At 45.0% G+C, this 19,933-nt stretch overlaps 3 protein-coding genes across 6 annotated transcripts; 2 read left to right on the top strand and 1 right to left on the bottom strand.

Moving 5' to 3' along the window:
- Nucleotides 1–300: 300 nt before the first annotated feature.
- dhx30 (DEAH (Asp-Glu-Ala-His) box helicase 30) lies at nt 301–6,944 on the top strand. The gene is made up of 19 exons (XM_047589126.1): nt 301–499; nt 715–851; nt 963–1,073; nt 1,169–1,381; nt 1,464–1,613; nt 1,710–1,862; nt 2,003–2,473; nt 2,968–3,351; nt 3,440–3,518; nt 3,620–3,724; nt 3,811–3,986; nt 4,082–4,288; nt 4,385–4,466; nt 4,549–4,742; nt 4,835–4,994; nt 5,103–5,260; nt 5,681–5,781; nt 5,871–6,010; nt 6,407–6,944. Exons 1-19 carry the CDS (start codon nt 328–330, stop codon nt 6,652–6,654), a joined length of 3,441 nt encoding a protein of 1,146 aa, XP_047445082.1. The 5' UTR covers nt 301–327; the 3' UTR covers nt 6,655–6,944.
- Nucleotides 6,928–10,258, bottom strand: LOC125010476 (alanine aminotransferase 2-like). The gene is made up of 11 exons (XM_047589129.1): nt 10,097–10,258; nt 9,907–9,996; nt 9,724–9,832; nt 8,970–9,103; nt 8,647–8,890; nt 8,484–8,563; nt 8,271–8,407; nt 7,716–7,890; nt 7,443–7,598; nt 7,210–7,322; nt 6,928–7,083 (listed from the first exon to the last, which is right to left on the bottom strand). The coding sequence occupies exons 1-11, from the start codon at nt 10,199–10,201 to the stop codon at nt 6,993–6,995; spliced, it is 1,434 nt and encodes a 477-aa protein (XP_047445085.1). The 5' UTR covers nt 10,202–10,258; the 3' UTR covers nt 6,928–6,992.
- Nucleotides 10,259–12,044: 1,786 nt separating this feature from the next.
- Nucleotides 12,045–19,199, top strand: LOC125011312 (ranBP-type and C3HC4-type zinc finger-containing protein 1-like). 4 transcript variants are annotated; one of them, XM_047590464.1, is made up of 9 exons: nt 12,045–12,522; nt 15,061–15,235; nt 15,863–15,955; nt 16,062–16,203; nt 16,316–16,406; nt 16,496–16,781; nt 17,583–17,683; nt 18,104–18,208; nt 18,313–19,199. In XM_047590464.1, the coding sequence occupies exons 1-9, from the start codon at nt 12,253–12,255 to the stop codon at nt 18,364–18,366; spliced, it is 1,317 nt and encodes a 438-aa protein (XP_047446420.1). In that variant the 5' UTR covers nt 12,045–12,252; the 3' UTR covers nt 18,367–19,199. The 4 variants fall into 4 exon arrangements, with proteins under 4 accessions (XP_047446420.1, XP_047446419.1, XP_047446417.1 ...); XM_047590463.1 differs by having other exon boundaries at nt 18,101–18,208; XM_047590461.1 differs by having other exon boundaries at nt 17,580–17,683; nt 18,101–18,208.
- Nucleotides 19,200–19,933: the final 734 nt, after the last annotated feature.

The raw sequence follows: 19,933 nt of genomic DNA, 5'->3' as shown, positions 1-19,933 counted from the left end.
ATCCGCTTAATCTCACCAATTAACAGCTTTGGAAATTAAATAATTTTGTTTTAATGATTAAATAAAGGCTGAGTGCTCCACCATATATTTAAATGTTTTAGATTTTTAATAATTTAAGGGTGTCTGGCTAGCTTTTCATCTGACTTCAGTAAGTAAATTGAGAAACGTTTGCTTTGTTAAAAGATTATTTTTGCGATTCTTTAGGCGATTACGCAAAGGACGTTTCGTAAAGATGCATTTCCGCTCTCCGCCATAGGGCGCCGCTGTGAACGTAGCTTGATTACGTATTCGCGAAACAGCGGAAGAAGAAGAAGTTGTAGTTTAAAGATGGCGCTACCGGGTGTTTTACTCGTGCGTCTGAGAGCGCTTTGCAATGTGGGCAAATGTCTTCACAGCGAACGCAAAACAGCGCTCAAATGGAGCAGGGAGACGCGGTGGCACGGGACCAAGCCTCGGAGCTTCCAGGAAAACGCGTCATTTATTTCTCAGAGTCAACAAGGTGAGTGAATACGCGTGTTAGCTAACCGGCGACAGCTCCCGGCTACAGTAAACCTCAAGGGCATCCATTCATGTAACAGCCTCTGAGTCGTGCTTACATTTCGGGGTCTTTCTTTAATATCGACTCAAGTTTAGTGTGTCACTAAAGCATAACTGACCTTGTGTGTCTGACCTATGTGGGTTTTTTTTTTTTTTTCCATTTTCATAATTGTCAAGGCAACAACAACCCAGACCTACTGAAGGAGTTCCCAGATCCTAAAAGCCTCTTGAACAGTACCCTCTCTCGATCTTTGGGAGTCAACGACCTGTCCCAGCTCATCCAGTACACCTGCACAGAAGATGTGGATGTCAAGGTCAGAACATGAGCCATTAGCAGAGGGCCTTACTGCACATCTTCAAAAGCTAATGTCTATTATGGATGGATTTAATTTTGTTTGTATCTCTTTTTTTTTGCATGTGCGTAGAGAGCCACTGTCACTGTGCTGTGGCCCTGCAAGATTGAAGAAGAGGGTTACGCTTCCAGGAAGACTGACGCAGAACGATACGCTGCAGCTGCTGCTTGTCTCAAGCTCAGAGTAAGTTGTGAGGGTGAGACTCTCCACCTCATCCTGCCGCACTGATGGGACGTTTGGTCCTCACTTGTCCCACTTTTCTCTACGTGTCTGCCCAGGAAATGGGTGTGATCGGCCCAAACAACGAGCTGCCCAGGAGGAGATCAGGTTGGGAGAGAGGAGCGCTCCATTCCTCCTTTCACGATAAGGAGGGTGGCATCTTGCCACATGACATCAAAGATGAAGCCTCTGAAGCTTTGGGCCTTTTCCGACAACCTAAATCTCTGCTGTACCGGGTCATCCAGGTGGCCACCTCTTCCAACAGACTCAAGGTTTGTAGCTTTTCTTCCCTTTATCGCAATCCCTCCTAATTCACCGCATACCGTGAGTGAAGGCTGCAATGTGTCGCTGCAGGAGGTGGTACACTTCAAAAAATCAGGAGGGAAGCTGAAGAAGTGTGAGCTGACTCTGCTCTGGCCTGAGAAGATGACGTTCACAGCCACAGCGAAGAGCCATGTGATGGCGGAGAGGAGGGCTGCAGCACTTGCCTGCATGAAGCTGAAGGTGTGGATAACTTTTTAAAAAACAAAAAAAAAACTACTGTGCCGTCACCTGCGTGTTCGACATGTGGTAAAATATCTATTGTGCTGCCTGGTCCAGGAGATGGAGCTGCTGGATAAGGACAACAACCCGCTGTCTCACGCCATGTACCACAAAGAAAAGGTCCGGGAGGCCGGAGAGAGGGAGAAGCGTCCACTCCCGCTGGAAATCCCAGAAAACCTCAAGCAGAGTGTGAGAGAGTACCTCGCACAGGTCGGTTGTCGCCTCTTGTTTTGTGAGACAAAATTTGCCAGCATATGTTTTTTTTATTTTTTTGATCTAGAGAAATTTTTTGACAATAAGCTGTTCAAGCTCCTTATTAACGTAACTCTACATCCTCATCCTTCTTACAGTACCCAGTTGCACACGAAGTACAGAAACTGTGGGAGGAGGAAGAGGCGAGAGGACAGGAGACGGCGGACCAGTGGGACGAGGAGGACGAGGAGGACATGGTGAAAGACGCCATCACTGGCAGGCTGTACAGGCCTCTGTCTGAGCGGAAGGCCGAGGAGCTCAGCGCCTACCTGCGGGAGGAATGGGAAAGGGCGAACCCCGTACTGAGCCTGGAGCTCCCGGTCGATTCGCACCGCGAGCGCGTGGTCTCGGTCATAAATTCCTCCAGGGTTGTCGTGATCGCCGGTGAAACGGGATGCGGCAAAACAACGCGGATCCCTCGCTTCCTGCTGGAGGAGCACGTGAGAGGAGGGAAAGGCGCAGAGTGCAACATCCTGGTGACGCAGCCCCGTCGGATCAGCGCGGTGTCAGTGGCCCATCGTGTTGCTCAGGAGATGGGTCCGGCCCTTAAACACTCAGTGGGACATCAGGTAGATACAGGCTGAAAGGATGTGGATGCTGTGTGTCAGTCACCGATAAAACCATTCACTCATCTGAATTATGTTCCAGCTATATTTTAGTTGTTTTTTTTTTAATGCAACAGCATTTAAGGTGAGCGCTACGTGTTACAGTGGTATAGAAGTAAATGATGCCAGAATATCCGAAAACATTGTTAATGAAAAGTAACTTTTCTTAAAACTAAAATATTTATATAAATGATTTGAAATAGTTTTTACACGGAACATTAAATGATTTAAAATTGACTGTTAATGAATTAAAAAAAATAAAAATAAACTGCCTTTAAATCATATTTATTAAATATTGTGTAAGAGTTAAAATGTCTTTATAATTATGAACATTATTAAGTGTAAAATTGAAATATTTTGATCTTTTATTGTTGAAAAAGTTTCTTCTGTTGTCACGTCAGTGCGACTGTTGGTGGAGAAATTAAGTGTATGTGAGGAATAAACTTCTCTCTGCGCAGGTGAGACTGGAGAGCCGGCCTCCAGAGCACAGCGGAGGAGCCATGCTCTTCCTCACGGTGGGCGTCCTGCTGAAGAAGCTGCAGTCGAACCCGAGCCTGAAGGGGATCAGTCACGTGGTGGTGGACGAGGTCCACGAGAGGGACATAAACACGGACCTGCTGCTGGCCTTACTGCGCTCAAGCTTGAAAGAGAACCCCGACCTACGCGTAGTGCTCATGAGCGCTACTGGGGACAACCAGAGGCTCTCTCAGTACTTTGGAGGCTGTCCTATCGTAAAGGTGCCCGGATTCATGCACCCAGTGCGGGACTATTACCTGGAGGACGTGCTCAGAACGATGCGACGCTCCCCTTCAGTCCAAGCAACAAGGGAGACAAACAAGCAGGTGAAACTAAAACCCTTTAGTCTGTTTGGTAAATGTTTTTATTGTTCTTGTCCCGTGTCTCATGAGCTTTTCTCCTGTGCTTTTAAAGGCAGGAAGAGATGATATTTCCCCTGATCTAGATTTGGTAGCGGATGTTATAGAGCACATTGACAAGCACGGAGAGCCAGGTAACAAATATACTGTCTCTAATTTGCTTATAGATAATTATGGATGATTGTGTTTAAAAGTTTTGGCCTCAGTCATCTTTATTATTTTTCTTTTCCTTCAGGTGGAGTGTTGTGTTTCCTCCCCGGGTGGCAAGACATCAAGACAGTCCTAGAGAAACTCGATGCAAAACCGCACTTTTCCTCCGGCGCACAGATGATCGTCCCATGTAAGAAAATACAGAGTTGCCAAGATTTGGTTTCGAAGAGTTTATTTAACCCAACTAATTAATCATTTCTTCCATTTTTCCACTAGTGCACTCTAGTTTATCAGTGGCAGACCAGCAGGTGGTGTTCCAGCACCCCCAAGTGGGCCAGAGGAAGATCGTACTCACCACCAACATAGCCGAGACCTCCGTCACAATCAACGACATCGTTCATGTGGTGGATGCAGGAACTCACAAAGAGCACACTTATGACCCGCGGACGAAGGTTCGTTTTTGCTTTTAATTCCTATTTTGTACCCAAAAAAAAAAAAACAAACAAACAAGTAACAAAGCAGCTAATGGATTTGCGCGGTTTTCCAGGTCTCCTGCCTGGACACGGTTTGGATTTCTCGTTCCAATGTCACACAAAGAAAAGGGAGAGCAGGTCGTTGTCAGCCAGGAAAATCCTATCACCTGTTCCCGAGGCAACAGCTGGAATCCATGGCTCCCTTCCCCATCCCCGAGATCCTCCGCACCCCTCTCGAGAGTTTGGTGGTGCAGGCTAAAATCCACAGTCCTAACTGCAAGGTACTGAAAGAGAACAGCGTTTATTTTGAGCGTTTTTGATCCTATTTCCTTTAATGTTACCGTCATATTAACCAAAGACCTGTTTTGTGTGCGCAGGCTGTAGATTTCCTATCCCAAGTGCTGGACAGTCCGGACATAGAAGCTGTGAGAGACGCTGTCCAGAATCTGCAAGAAATAGGTGAGTGACTCACAGTCAAACCCTCACATATGGTTCAACTTGCTCATCAGCTGGTGTTAACAGAAATCCTCTCCCTTCACAGGAGTTCTGGACAAGACAGAAGCCCTGACTCCTTTAGGAGAACGTGTTGCCCTTATGTCATGTGACCCTCGCCTCGGCAAAGTGCTGGTCCTGAGCACCATGTTTAGATGCGCTCTACCCTTGTTGTCCGTAGCCGCCTGTCTCACTCGAGACCCTTTCCACAACAGCCTGCAGAACAGGCAACTTGTCAAGAAGGTGAGGTGTCTTGAAACTGATTTTTAACGCGGAATACATTTGATTTAAAAATAAAACATGAGTTGTCATGTGTCTCTGCTCCGTTTCTCCAGGCCAAGGAGATGCTGAGCGGCTCTAGCTACAGTGACTATTTGGTGTACAGTCGAGCTATTTTAGGCTGGAGGACAGTTCAGCGGGAGGGTGACCGAGAGGACAGAGATAACTTTGTGGACGAGAACACTCTGTCCAGACCCGGCCTTCGCTTCATCAAAGGTTTGTTTGAATCAGTCACTTTCACGTTCCGGGGAAATAAAACCACCTATTTTCTCAACATGCAACTATCCCAGAAATGATTCCTGTCTTCGTTTCATCCTGCTGCAGGTCTCATCTCTCAGTTCAGTGAGAATCTGCATGAGGCAGGGCTGGTTTCTCACGCCAATGAGTGTCAGAAGCTTAATTCTCTCTACAATGAGCACAGCGGCCAGGATGAGCTGCTTAAAGCTGTGCTGCTGTCTGGACTGTATCCCAACCTCATACAGGTACATGGCAACTTCCCAGACAGGCTTTACGGAGCCAACTTCCTGCTGTGCATCCTCAAAGACGGAATCTGAAAAGTCTGAAAGGGATATGTGGAGAAATATCCAATGTAGTTAGGTCTGCCGTATGCCTCCAAGTTCTAGGTGGGTGGTACATGTCTAAGTAAGATCCACATGAAGGCCAAGTCCGTAGTTTCCCAAAAAAAACACAAGATGACAAATCCTGCCAATGGTTTTAATGTTGTGGATGATCGGTTACATTACATTTAGTGTTTTGTTTTGTTTGTTCTTGGCTGTTTTATACAGCTTCACTCACTTTAAGCTATCATTGTAGATCCTGATTACTACTACTACTACTACTACTACTAATAAATTCTGACTTTACATCCCGGCTTAACACGGATTCACCTGCTTTGCTTTCAGGTGAAGAAAGGTGTTGTTACCAAAGGACGCTTTCGCCCCAACAGCATTGTTTTCCGCACACGAAGCGGTCCAGTGCTGCTTCACCGCTCCACAGTGAACAGGTGTGAGCACGGAGTTTAAAATGTCAACAGCAACACATATTTAATTACAAAAAGAGCCTGTAACGTTTAAGTCTTCCTTTCCATCATAGAGGAAAAGACGACTTCCCTAGTCGCTGGCTGACCTTCTTCGGTGCCGTCAAGTCCAGTGGAGTTGTTTTCATCAGAGACTCCTCTGCAGTCCATCCGCTCGCCCTGCTGCTGCTCACAGACTGTGATATGATAGAGACGGGTAGGACGATTACTCTTGTTTGATTAGATTAGTTTAATAAAAATAATAATACAGGAATGGAATTATTGGATCTAGACATTATCAGACCAAAATACTCCATTGTTTTATTTTAGTGTTCGGTCTGAAATCATGATCATGTTGACTGCTGCTGATGGTCTGTGCTCTTGAAAGAGGATACTGCCTATTGTGTCTCATTGTCAGACTAATGGATAAAAAGATTAATGCCGATGCAGAATCAGAGATTTTTTTTAATTTTCTTTTTTCCTGCTCAACCCATGCTACATTTGGGTGCAGTGCTGATTTGCAGATGACATCCCCTTCTTGATTTTTCACTACAAACGTCAAAACCAAAAAATATATATACATAAAATATTTCTTCTTTTTTTTCTTTCCCAGTGGACGGAGACAGAGTGACGGTCTCACTTTCCGGACACTCCCTGGTGCGCTGTGAGCTCTCAGTCGAGACGTGGGAGCTCCTGTGGGAGTTGCGCACTTCCATTCAGACCATGCTGCACCGAAACCTCAACAATCCCAGCAATGCGAATACTTCTCAAGATGGGAAGCTCGTGTCTTTACTCGTTAAGCTCCTCAACAATGCGGATCCGACCCCTTTGGCTCACGCCAGCGACAGCGAGGTGGACTGATGACGACCATGCTGTATGTGTGAATGTGGTGTATCTGCTGGCTGGTGCAGAAGAACCAAACAGAATGAGATTTGTTTATGAACTGGATGGATGGTGTGAGGGAATCCATTTGGATTTTGGACGTTCTAGTCAATAATTACTTTCTGAAAGCAGAAACTGAATGCTACTTCAAGGAGTATGAAAAAGTATGACTGGCCCAAGGTCGTTTAAAAAGGACTACATGAATAATGTCATATTTATTGTAATAAACACTCACATGCCAACACAAAGAAAACTATTTGATTGTTTTATTGCCTGCGTTGAATTATTTAAAAATGAGATAAAACATTAATTTGTTTCTAAGAAAACTCCTTCATAAACTTCGTCTGAAAACTGGTCAGGCGTCTCAGGGTTTCTTCCATGGTGTCCCGAGGGGTCATGATGCAAAATCTGCCAAAACAAGAGACCCGGACATATTAAAATTGATCAGTTCGCTTTGTAAAGTATCATTTAAAGTCCTTTAGAAATGGGTACGTTTGAGCTGCTCTTAACATATCTGAAGCTGTTGTATCGTACCTGATGTGGAGCGTGCCCTCCTTTTGTCCGAACTCACAACCAGGACTGAACAACAGCCCGACCTCCTCCAGGAGTTTCATACAGTAGTATGTGTCTGGCTGCATTCCTACTTCCTGAAATCCCAAAATATCACATTTTATGGTACATAAAAACAAACGTTTTTTTTTTTTAGTTACTGCTCCATTAATTGCCATTAAAGTCAGGCATTGCATTCTATGCGTCAGTGTTGTAACCTTGGCTCTCTGAATGACTTTAGGTGGGAGAAACACTCTTGGGAATGCGAAAACTCCTCCTTCCACTGGTTGACAGCTGAAACCCGGCAGGCTGTTGACAACCTCGCAGGCTCTCTTCACGTTTTCAAGCAGCGCCGTTCGGATTTGATTTGTTTCCTGCAGAAGACAGAACTGATTTGCTTGCACCGCTTTGCTTCGCTTAATCAGATTCTTCTGGGCTAATTCCAGTCTTTAGCAAAATGGCGTGACTGAACTGCATTTCTCGGCTCTCACCTGATCATACAAGGGGTAGGAGGGGTCTCCTGGCTGCGGCGGGTTCGTCATCAGATCCAGGGCGATCTGACCCAACGCTGGCGCACAGCTGTCTTTGGAGAACAGTTTGTAGATGTATTTCATAACGGTGGGGTCCACATTTACTAGCTCTACATACCCACCGCGCAGTCCACACCTGGTGGAAGAGACATTCAATTGCATTACATGATCTTCCTGAACAGATGGAATTGGCTCTGAGGTCTTGATCAAGTATGTGTGGGATGGTCCACAGAGGCCCGTCCCCTCAAACCACAGGAGCCAAAAACCCCACAAACCATGTCCATTCTCTGAAGGCGCAAGGGAGACCTACACAAAATAGTGAAGTGGTCATAATGTTATAATAGCGTGCAGTGAATGACAAATGTGTGGGTTCCTCATCTCCTTTGTGGTCTCATCTCGAGACTGTTCACTCAGCTGTTTCGCTTCTCCAAATTACAGCTGGCGATCTGTGAAGGTCTCCCATCTCAAACTAGCTGACGCAGTTTAATTACTCATCGGGGCGGAGGGAAACCTTACTCTCCCATGAAGCCTTTGGATGCCGAGTGGAAGGAGGCCAGCTCCACGGTGTCCGAAAGAGGAGGCCCCATCTCAGCCAGAACCCTTTTGTAGGAGACAAACTCGCTGTTTTCCCCGTAAACGCAGCCCTGATAGACCTGGAGGAGGAGCATGTTAACCCATGACCTGGTGTGTTTGCTTTTCAGATAACACTTCGACGGATATGAGACGCACCTCATCGGCCAGAAGGAAGAGCCTCTTCTCTGAAGCAAACTGGATCACCTCTTGCATTGATTTCCTGCTTTGAACATAACCTAGGGTACAGGCAAAGTAGAAAATAACCACACGCAGAACATTCTCTAACTCCGATGATCCGATCTTGAATACATTCTGCTACCTGCTGGGTTTCCAGGGTTGATGACGTACAGAGCGACAGGGTTACAGACACTCTTTGTGGATTCCAGCGCACGCCGTAGCTCCTCTACCTGCAGGGACCAGCACTGCTCCTCCCTCAGGTAGTAGGGGATGACAGCTGCCCCCAGACCCTCTATGGACAGGATTGTCGTCTGGTGGCATGGCACTGGAATCAACACACCTGGTCTGGGTGAAGCCTCCGCATTCACCAAGACTTTGAGAATATTCTAAAAAAAAATTATTGTGTTACCTTGATGAGACCAGAAAGCACATGTATGCAGTATACGTCATTAACAGTCGTGTTACCGTGAGTGACCACTGTGAGCCAGGGGAGATGTATATGTTTTCCGGGTGAGCTGGAACCCCACCGTCTCGTTTCCTTATGAATTCAGAGACTCTGTGGACTATGTCAGATATGCCCGCTGTTGCAGTATATGAACCTGAGGAAATTGCAGTTCTGGTTAACACTCAAAAAACACACACAGACAAATAAATAAATCTGTAATACAACAGATGAATGCATTTTTTTCCCCATGTAATACTCTATACAATGGCACTCCTTAGTTTTTTCGATTGATAATATTTAATTCTATTATTATTATTATTATTATGATAGTTTTACAGTATTGTATTGAACATTACATCACATGTTGCTCAATTGCACATATGAAATACATTACAATTTATATGAATTTTTAATATCCTTTTTTTATTATTTCCTCAAAGTACATTTTACCTGTTGTATCTTTTTATATAGCATATACATGAGCACGCTGATTACAGGATTTCTACACACTTCATAGTACAACTCATTCATACAGTCTTGGACACTGTTGTACACAGAATCTGTGGAGACCCTTAAATGTCTCGTATTACTGCATTCATTCATTCAACGCCTGAAATCATAATACTATGTAAAGCAGCACAAAATAAAGACAAACACAGGTAACATCGACTGAAATTGCCCCAAAAAAGTAACAATTTAGTCGTTGAAATGAGTTGATGTGGTTTTTAAGTGAACTAGCTCGGATTTTATATTCTCATCGGCTCACGTTCTCACCTACACTCCCCCCAGCACATTGCCCAAGCAGCCTCTGGGCCCTCTGCCTGACGTCCAGTGGCAGTTTGTCGCTGTTAATAAGCTGCGGGTAGAGACACGCTGCAAGAACCTGTGAATAAGATTATATTTTTCGTCAAGGGGTGAACTAATGATCTTGTAGACACTTTGAAGGTCACATCTTACCTGTCTGACAAATGACAAAGGCTTCACTCCTGCCCTGTGTGGGTCACCCCAGGAGACGTCTATGACATCTTTGTAGGGCTTCCTCGCTCCCTGTGGTCAGTGGAATTGAAAGTAGTGGCTCCGGAAATGACAGCAAACAGACTCTACTGTGCACTTGTAGAACTCTGAGGATGTGATTTTTTGTCTTTACCTGTGCGAGCTCCTTCTTGAGCTGGTTTGCTCTCCTCTGCAGCACTGTGCTCATTGACTGCCTCATGTTCTTCACATTTGGATTAATTTCCTGCAGGACAGACATCTTTGTAATTCTCCTTAAAAACTGACTGATTAGACCTGGTGTAACGTCGTGGTGAGCTGAGATGTACTGCTTGACATACTTTGTGAATGTATATATAAAGTCTTTGTAGTTAAAGATATACATGGCAGAAATGTGGTAATATGTGCTTCATTAACAGACAGCAAAGTCTGAGAACCGTCTGCTGTTTGCAGGGCAACATTCTTGCTTTATTCATTCATTTACCTCTGGACATAAAGTAACTACCTATTGACTTCTTTGTTATATATTAACTTCCACTCTAAGCATACATAAGCAACCAAATGAAATGGTAAATGAGCTGCTTTTTCTATTCAGGATTATAAGTGCCAGCTCTCAGTACCACTATAACTGTGATTCTGCCATATTTATAGTTTACAATAATGACAGTAATTCTGACTCTTTATAATTTAATTAATCAATAGTTCATTTTGATTCATATGCTGTAAATATTACATCCATTTCCACACATCCAGATTCAAATCAAGAAAATCTGACATATGCACCCAAGTCTCAAAAGTTCCAAAAAATGGAGGAATGTCTTAGTTTGACCTCACAATATCTCTATAATTCAGTTAAATAAAACAATGTCACCTGGGTCTCTCTCTTTCCAAAAGCAGTGTAATCATTTCTCTTTGGTCTTCACGGAAATCTCTATAAATAAATGACAGCTACAGGCCCCTGCCAATGTTTAAACCGGCTCAAAGCAAACAGGCCACATCGCCCCTGTCCCTAGAGTGGATCCTGGTTAGTCATAGAATTTATTTTAGATGTCATTACTTTTCTGTAATTCTCAGACGTTCAGCCCGAGAATAAAAGTGAAATAAAAGTGAATGCTACCACAGTATCAGTACTGGTTGGAGGAATGTTTTTTGATGGGAGCAAAAGCAAAAGAGTGATAGTCTATCTATCTATCTATCTATCTATCTATCTATCTATCTATCTATCTATCTATCTATCTATCTATCTATCTATCTATCTATCTATCTATCTATCTATCTATCTAGGTGTATATATATGTATATGTGTGTGTGTGTGTGTGTGTGTGTGTGTGTGTATAGATAGATAGATAGATAGATAGATAGATAGATAGATAGATAGATAGATAGATAGTAAATGAAGAGTCATTTATTTCCCCAGTGACAACGGTGAAGAAGGGTGTCCAAACAGGGCCTGTGTTTTATTTTGTTTAGTTTTAAATAAAACACAAGTTTGAGAAGGAGCTTACAAACCAGTAGGCTATATGTACTTTTTGAAATGTTTTGTGAACTGTCACTGTGAGTATTTTGCTGTTTTATTTGGTTTAAAAACGATGTTCATTGTATTCTATATTATAACAAATGTATTCATGGACGGCCCCTTGAGATGAACCATCTCGTTTTCGAGGGGGTCAAACACACACACACAGACACACACACACACACACACAGACACAGACACACACACACACACACACACACACACACACACACACATATATGTCAGTCCTCAACAATAATGAGGTGACTTTCCCTTTTTCCTTAGTATTTATTTCTTTATAAACTAAATAAAAATAAAACAAATAAAAAAATCGAAATATATAAAATACTGTACATTTGCCGGAAGTTGACGGTTCCGAGTCATTGAAATAGCTTAATATCAATTTTAGGGTGGCCTTAACAATAACAACCCCGACTTATGGTAACTACTGAGCCTTACTGTATCATTAATGGTTTCAAATCAATTATTATTATAATTATTGTTTCTCACAACCGTGAATGAATGAATCAAATATACTGAGGTGTGTCTTTTATACATCTCTTGCCACGTTTCTGTACGGACATAAATAACAGGCGGACTCCTCCACTTCCTGTTTTGTTTCTCTCCCTGTTTGTTCGGGTCGGGGAGACATGGAACAATTTGCGAGGCCAGGAGACAACCACAGCCTGCCCGCGAAGAAACACGATCTCTCTGAACGTCGGCGGAGCGTATAAACCCGACCCAAGAAGCGGACAGCGGCAACGACCCTCACTCCGGCGCCTCCGGTGTCCGTTGACATGGCTCTCAGCTCGGGCGGCTGGGCTCCTCCAGCCCCGGTCGCTGCCTCGACCCAGCAGGCTGCTGCGGCATGCGGCGGGCCCGCGACGACCGCTTGCTGCAGCACGGTCTTAATGTCAGTCCGTGTTGCCGTGTGCCACTCCGGCATCCGACCCTTGTGCCTCCCCGGAGCGGGTAGCGAGGCTCTGCGTCTCCAGCTCAGCATGGACCCGAGCCGGGCCGGAGAGTTCCGACTGGCGCTTAGAGACACAAGCGGAAACCGCAGTGTGGTGAGCTTTCACACGTACACAAACACCCAACACCTGTATGTTTAGGCGAAGTGCTTCACTACGCGCTCTTATTTGTTTGTGAACCAGCGCCGCATTGGATCTAATTTATATTTTACACCAGCACAGGCCCGTACACGCCATTTTATGGAGCACTCGGACAGAGGAGACGCGCAGCTGCGCACATTCAGATTTAAGGAATGAAATCGGATCAGATATTATGTTCAGTGCGGATATGTCAAAAAACAAAAAATAGAAACAGAAACCAAAAACCAGTTTTCAGGATGAGCCGCGACATCTATGCAGTAGGCATTTAGCTAGAGTCTTCTGAATCTAATTTACTGCTTCTAATTTGAAATCACCAAAGCTCGGAAGGGGAAAAACTGTTTAAAAATGTTGTTTGAGTTGACAGTGGAGGCTTTTAGTTTCACTTTCATTTTCAGCCTTGAAGCAAAATGACAGGTTCATTGGGGAAATCCTTGAAAAAGCATTGATCGTATTGGTAAACATCTGCAGGTCCTAATGATAAGGCAGGTGGGAATCTCCCCTCTCTTAAGTGAAGTAACCAAGCTACCAATTCCCACATGTATGTTAGTCACCAGCACCGTGCTGTTATCTTCTGGGAAGTCTATATTTATCTCAGATTCAGCACCTTATGGTTCAAACGCTGGCTGAGCAGAGGGGCATCTAGGCCCTAGGATCTGCTATCGAGCTGCGTGCCGAGTGGTGATAAAACTCAGAATGTGAAAAATGAGCGTGAGCCTTTGAAACAGTGACTCCCTGTGAGGTAAAAAAGATTGCAGAATAGATCAAAATGACAATGTAGGGCATGATGTGAGCTCGACAGGAAGTTATGGCACTCCACACAAACACTTTGAACACAGAGGTATTTTTACCACCGCCTCCACCTGTCCACGGGTTACACGTGTCTCGCACCTCTGTTCGCAGTTTTTTTTTTTCCGAAATGGCCTTCTTAAATAGCAGGCAGAAGACGGCGTGACCTCTTCGGTTGGAAGTCACCTGCTCTGATGTCGAGGAGCTGATCTGATTTGTAGGAAAAAGCATAAAGTTTCATTTGAGGGAGGGGGGATCATTGCAGATGAGGACGAAGAAGTATTCTATCATGCAACAAAAGAGCCAAACGGCACATTAATTGTTTTCCACTTAACACCTATGCAACGCTAATGATCATCACAGCTTTGCAAGGCAGGATGGTTCCAAGCTTTGATGTGGTCACAGCAGAAAATGAGACTCATCAGAACATTTTTTTTTTTTTTTTTTTACAATGTTCTATCTCACAAACTGTAACCTCAGTTTCCTTTCTTAGCTGCCAACGGGTGTCACTCTGCGTAGTCTTTCGCTTCATGGCTTGACATGTTGACTGTTGACATTCTTCTGCACACCTCTGATGTGAAGACAGATTATTTGAGTTGTTGTCGTTATCGGTCTCATCGGTTTTCTCTGACCTCTGGCCTAAACGAGGCCTAATCTGATCCTGAGGACTCTCTGGGTGGTTTCTCTTTTTCGGACCCGTCCCTGTAAAACCTTAGTGAGTGTCCCGGTAGAATCACGTCACGTCCAGAGTCACTCAAATCAGCTTTGCCGTGGGATAATTAGACGTTTACATCAACAAGCAGTTCTACAGTTTTTGTAGAATAATAATTGCCTGCTATATTAACTACATACAGATGTTTTCAGACCACTGTCACTGCAGTGCTTCCACCCTGGGACGTTGTGGGACCTAAAAACGTTTCAGTACGCGTTCCCTTTCGGTATTATTTGCGATTACTGTCAAACAGCCACATCAAATCAAAGGCCTCCATTATGCTGGAAGATGACCTTTCTCTGCACCCCGCCTGCCTCACCACATACTGACTTAACTGTGAAGTCCTTTGTTCGTCTGGTCCTTTGCGTCGGGGTCCGCTTTTCATCTCAAGTCAGGCTGATTTCCTCACCTTGATCTGCCGGTTTTTACTCTGCTCCTCGCCTCTTTTGAAACGTCTGTAGGACACATCGCACCAAGTCATAGGAGAGAGTCTGCATTCATCTTACTCTGGCGGGAGGCCAACTGCTCTTTGCATCATGCGTCTCCCCGTAGCAAACATCAGCGCCTTTAATCTTACGCTGACTGCAGCGGCAGAAGGAACATTATAAGTGAAAAACCTCAGTGCTGCCAAATTCACTCGCTGATAATGAGAGATCCTCTGACAGAATAAGAATGTAACTTGAATTTCTGCCACATTTCACAGGGTTGTTTCCTTTTTTTTATACTATAAACCTCTGGTACTTGCTAATTCTGCTTTACTTCAAACAAAAAAGATGAAACCGTGCTGTAATCTGAATAACACAATTGGGATTGATGTATTTAGCCGCTGACTATCAAATTACAAAAAAGAAAAGGCAATGTTTTGAAATCGATTCTCAATCAGATGAATTTAAAATGAATGTATTTATTAGCGTAATTTCCTACTATGACGTTGGCGTCCTACTAAAAGTCAAAACTGAGATACGGGGTTAAGTCGTCTGTGTTGTCGCCCTCAGTTCATCGCGGAGTTCGACCTGCGCTCGGTGCAGTACGAGGTCAAGTCCTCTCGCTGCCATGAGATGCGTCTCGCTGCTCCCCCGTACGACTGCATCCGCTTCAACTTCCGCTGCGACCGAGAGGCAGAGGAGTGGGCCACCGTGGTGATGTCATCACTGAGAGAAGCACATAGAGGTCAGTTTGATTACTATTACTATTTATTTTAAAATACAGCCTCTTTTGTTTGTTTTTGTTTTTTCACAGATTAATGTCACCGTCATGTAACACATAAAGTATATATCTAAAAAAACAATACACATGTTAATATGTAAAACCCTAATTCTTTGATTGATTTTAAATCTCATTTGACATTTCATACATTTTAAAGGCAGAGTAGAAGATCCCACATAGTGTTTTGAATGGCACTGGCCTGTACATGGTGCAGTTTAAACGGCGTAAGACGTGCTGTGCACTGTTTCCACCATGAAATAGAACAAACGTATGAGGAATGAGTTTTGGAAGATTGCTAAAAGAAACCGCTGCTATTCCGCGGCCAGCTTAAAAAAAATCAAAGACCGGGTGCCTGTACTTGATCAAGTGCTCGGCGGCTTATTTGTGGCTGAAAGCTCAGGCAAAATCAAAGCAGCATTAAACATTCTGTTTGATGTTGCGTTCGCTTTAGGTTTCCTGCAAGAAGCCATCACGTTAGAAACAGTGGACTTTTATCAGCTAGAATAAATAGTGATATCGGGTGACGGTCCTGTGTGGTAACAGCCACATGTTTTAAAGCACTTTATTATAATACTTCCTGTCCTCTGACAGTGGCGAATATCAACACGTATGAATCAGATGGCAAACACGACAACACAGCGGCGGCGATGGAGCAGTGGAGCGCCGCCTCGCTGCCTCTCAGCGGTGAGTGCCCGTGTATCGCCACATGTTTCCTCTTCCTCTGCTCATAACCTGCTCTTAAAGTGTCACGCCGTGTTTTTTTTATTCATTTATTTATCTATTTATTTAGAGGAGCTATGCTTGGAGCTCGCCAGGGCCATCGAAGCAGGCGACACTCAAGCTGCTTCCCAGCACGCGTCCGCGCTGGCCCGACAGAAAGCCGTGCTGACGATACGGCTGTCGGAAAAAAACTACGCAGACGGAGAAATCAGGTGAGAAGCGCAGACGCGTCGGCCTGAGGGCTTGTTTCAAGTTCACCGCGACCGCGAAGTTTTCAGGGTCGCAGTGTGTGCGTTGGCTTACGGAGCCGTGTCTGTGTTGCAGCCTGTCGGTGGTGGTGGAGGACGCGTCGTCGTCTTGTTGCGTCACGGTGAAAGTGTTTCCCTACATGACCGTGGCCGCCCTCAAGCAACAGGTCAGATAAACGTCCACCAGTTGAAACACGCCCGTGGCTTGAGGTTGGTTTTCCGGGCCCAGCTAACCTTCCCCCCCGCTCTCCTTCAGGTGTTTCTCGAGTACGGCTTCCACCCCCGCGTGCAGCGCTGGGTGATCGGTCAGTGTTTGTGCACCGAGCCGAGGTCACTCGCCTCCTACGGAGTGCAGAAGGACGGCGACACAGCGTACGTGTACCTGATCTCGGCCCGGCAGGCCCGCATCACCCGCCAGCTGTTCCAGCAAGACCTGGAGAGCGCCCTCCTCGCCCCGCCTCTGCCCACGGGCAACGGCCCCACGTCCCAAGACTGGAGGGGTTACAACACCCTGCCGTCAAGGCTCCCCCACAACAACCAGGGTGAGTCCAAGAAACTAGGTCCAAACAAGCGTAAAAATCTATGAGATGGGAAAAAAAGAAAGAAATCACCGTAGTGGCGAGATTTCAAAATAAATCTTAAGACTTAGTTAGACTTTAGGGAAACTGCTGGGTCACAGTAGCTCCATTGCACAGAAAAAACACTAAAGAGAAAACTAGGTGTAAGATAAAATAAATATATATATATATAGTAATAGAATGAAATGCATAAAATGAATTAGTATAAGAAAAAACTGTGAAATTATTCCTAAGGGCTGAAAGATGAGTTGATATCAAACCCTTTGAAAACATTTACGCATAAAAGGTTTTCCCACTAGCTTGTGCTGACCTGATTACCTGATTACCAAACTACTATCAAACCTCCTCAAAGCTCTTCTCGTGTACTTTTCTGTAATAGTTTTCTGGTGTATGTGCTTGTGATTTAGTTTCACTCTGAGCGGGACAGCGATTTTGGGCCCAATGTTCTTCTCTGGCCACATTAAGCTCTGAAGTCTTTCTTGTGATGCGTTTGATGACACAGGTTTGACTTTCTAAATACCAAAGTAAAGGCAAAAAAAAAATCCCCTGAAGCAAAGACATGTGGTCCAGCAGAACGCCACGAGTGTTTGGGGATGTCCGCGCGTCAGATTTACTCAATTTGAGTTTCTATTCTCTAATGACTTTCTGGCCTTTAGGGGGGACTAATGCATAGCAAAGACTACCACTATGACAGACTTTTGCAGGCAGCGCTTTCTTAAAATACAGAAACGGTCACTTCTAGCTCCCGTTCACTCATTTCAGCAGGTACAGGTGGAGGCAGCGACCGACCAGGTGAAAGCAAAGATATCCTCGACATCGAGAATCTGCAGCTGAACGATCATGCCAACAAAGCCAGTAAAACACAGGTACGTGACCGGGTGCGTCTAACGCCTTCGGCGAGGCCATTGCTGGGCTGCAGCCTCATTGAGATCATCAAATATAATAAAACTATTCATGGGGAGCGGAACTAAATAATAATTAGAATTCAAATGACCACATTTAGTAAAGGCTGAAGTGGTTAGGAGTTCTAAAAAGAGGCTGGCAACTTCTGTTTGAGCTTTTACTTTGACAGTCGCCTCTTTTTAAATCACTTCCTGCAGTGAGTGTGCACCGATCAGCCACAACATTAAAACTAGTGGCAGGAGAAGTAAATAGCATTGACCATCTTGTGACAGTATCACTGGAGATGGTGTGGAGCTACAAGATGCTAACTTATACAGTTCCTCCACACAGAGAACAAACGCCCTTCTATGTGTAGGTGAAATCTTTTCCCGTCCTCTCAGCAGACGGTGTGGGCTTGCCCCTCGTGCACTTTCCTCAACAAGCCGTCTCGTCCCGGCTGCGAGATCTGCGCCACAGCCAGACCCGACGCACAGAGCTCCATCCAGCAGGTACGGCAAGACGCGGCGCGCCGTCGAATCGTTTGGCGTCGACCGCCGGTTAACATTTCACTAACGGCCGCCTGTTTTTTTTTTTTTCCCCCGTCTCCCGAAAGGAGAAAGGGAGGCGAGAGGATCGGGGGGAGTCCGGCCTGAGCAGCAGCAGCTGACTGCCCACGGTCACCGTCTGGGTTTTCATTTCTCACTCACTTACACACAACACACAACCCACAGAGCGAGGAGGCGATTTCCGCTACATACACGTCGACGCAGTGCTCCCGTGAAGACTGTCGAGTGCACTGAGAGTCCCGCGGCGGCTGGCTGGCCGCTGAGGACTGGAGCGTTCGAAGCGCCGCGGCACGACAGGGCCGGGGGGCTCGGGCGACGGGACTGCTGGCGGAGAGCTTCGACGGTTCACATGGACACGACCATGACATACATCCACATCTGGCTAGAACCTCTTTGCTATTTATTTTTCCGGGGTGTGAGTGTGTGCGGCGCAAGCAACGCAGACGGCCTGATATTTATTTTAGGGGAGAGAGTGAAGCTATCTCTTTGCATTCGGTTGCATTGGACGTCAGACTCTCTGTGTCAGCCCAACTGTGAAGTGAGAAGAAAGGTGAAGCCTTGTGCAATACCCTGTTCTGTTTGTTCGTTCGTTTGTTTGTTTGTTCGTTTGTAGTGTGTCATCTGTCGGTGCCAAAAATAAAATCGGAATCGTTTAAAGAAAAAAAAAGACGGGGAAAAAAGATCGGAAGAAGCAATGGATGAGGTGAGGAGAAATGTGCCGTTTACAGGGTTGTCAAGTGCTTTTATTTTTTTATAACATTGTATTAAGTGTTTTATTTTTACCAAGAAACATTGAGTAATTGATGTACATTTTAGCAACTAACTTTACTCGATTCCCTCTCAGCTGTGACAGCAAAGGAATGATTCGTTTTCAGTACGCGATACTGCTGAAAGTCCACAATTCGCTGAATGAAATAAAATGGAATTGAGCCGTCCTGTTCGTCTGTTTGTTCTGGACTAATGGAAATATTATAGTTCTGCACCAGGTGATCACTGCAGCCAACTTTCTTGTAGATTCTGTGTTTGTAATCTTTCTCTCAGTGTGTTGGACCAGACTTAAATGTCTCAACAGCATCTGCATCTCTGAACTTTGGTACAAATTGATCCAAATGATTTTTCCCGTGGAGTCTCCTTGAGGAAAACATTTGTGGTTTTGAGTGAAATGTCTTTTTTTTTTTTTTTTTTTAGCTTAAAATTGGAAGATGGTTTCATCTCCGGTCGCGCTTTAATCAGGTAAATGGTTATTTTTTGCAATGCTTCGGTTAGAACCAAATATCTGCCAAACCCAGACAGCCGCTGGCAACGGCTGCTTCTGTGGTTTATAGCGAATATTAGCTCACTGACATGCTAAATGTGGAGTAGGACTGCGGTCATGCAGTAGTTCTATGATCTCATTACAGCCCTCGAGACACTGATGTCTTACTTTTACACTTTGAGTCACTAAATTGAACGCTTTTTGAGTTTTTCTGCATGGTAAATGCAGATACACACCAGTCAAGCGTAACACTAAAACCACCGAGAGGAGAGGTGAATAACGTTGATCACCTTGTTTCAATTCAGTGTTCTGCTGGGAAACTTTTGGACCTGGTATTCATGTAGATGTTACTTGGACATGCAGCACCCCCCCAGACCAGACCAGGCCAGACCAGACCAGGCACCTGCACTCCC

Source organism: Mugil cephalus, chromosome 7 (genome assembly GCF_022458985.1).
Source record: "Mugil cephalus isolate CIBA_MC_2020 chromosome 7, CIBA_Mcephalus_1.1, whole genome shotgun sequence".
NCBI classification, from domain to species: domain Eukaryota; kingdom Metazoa; phylum Chordata; class Actinopteri; order Mugiliformes; family Mugilidae; genus Mugil; species Mugil cephalus.
The sequence above is the reverse complement of the archived record's forward strand: the minus strand, read 5'-3'. Positions and strand labels throughout refer to the sequence as shown.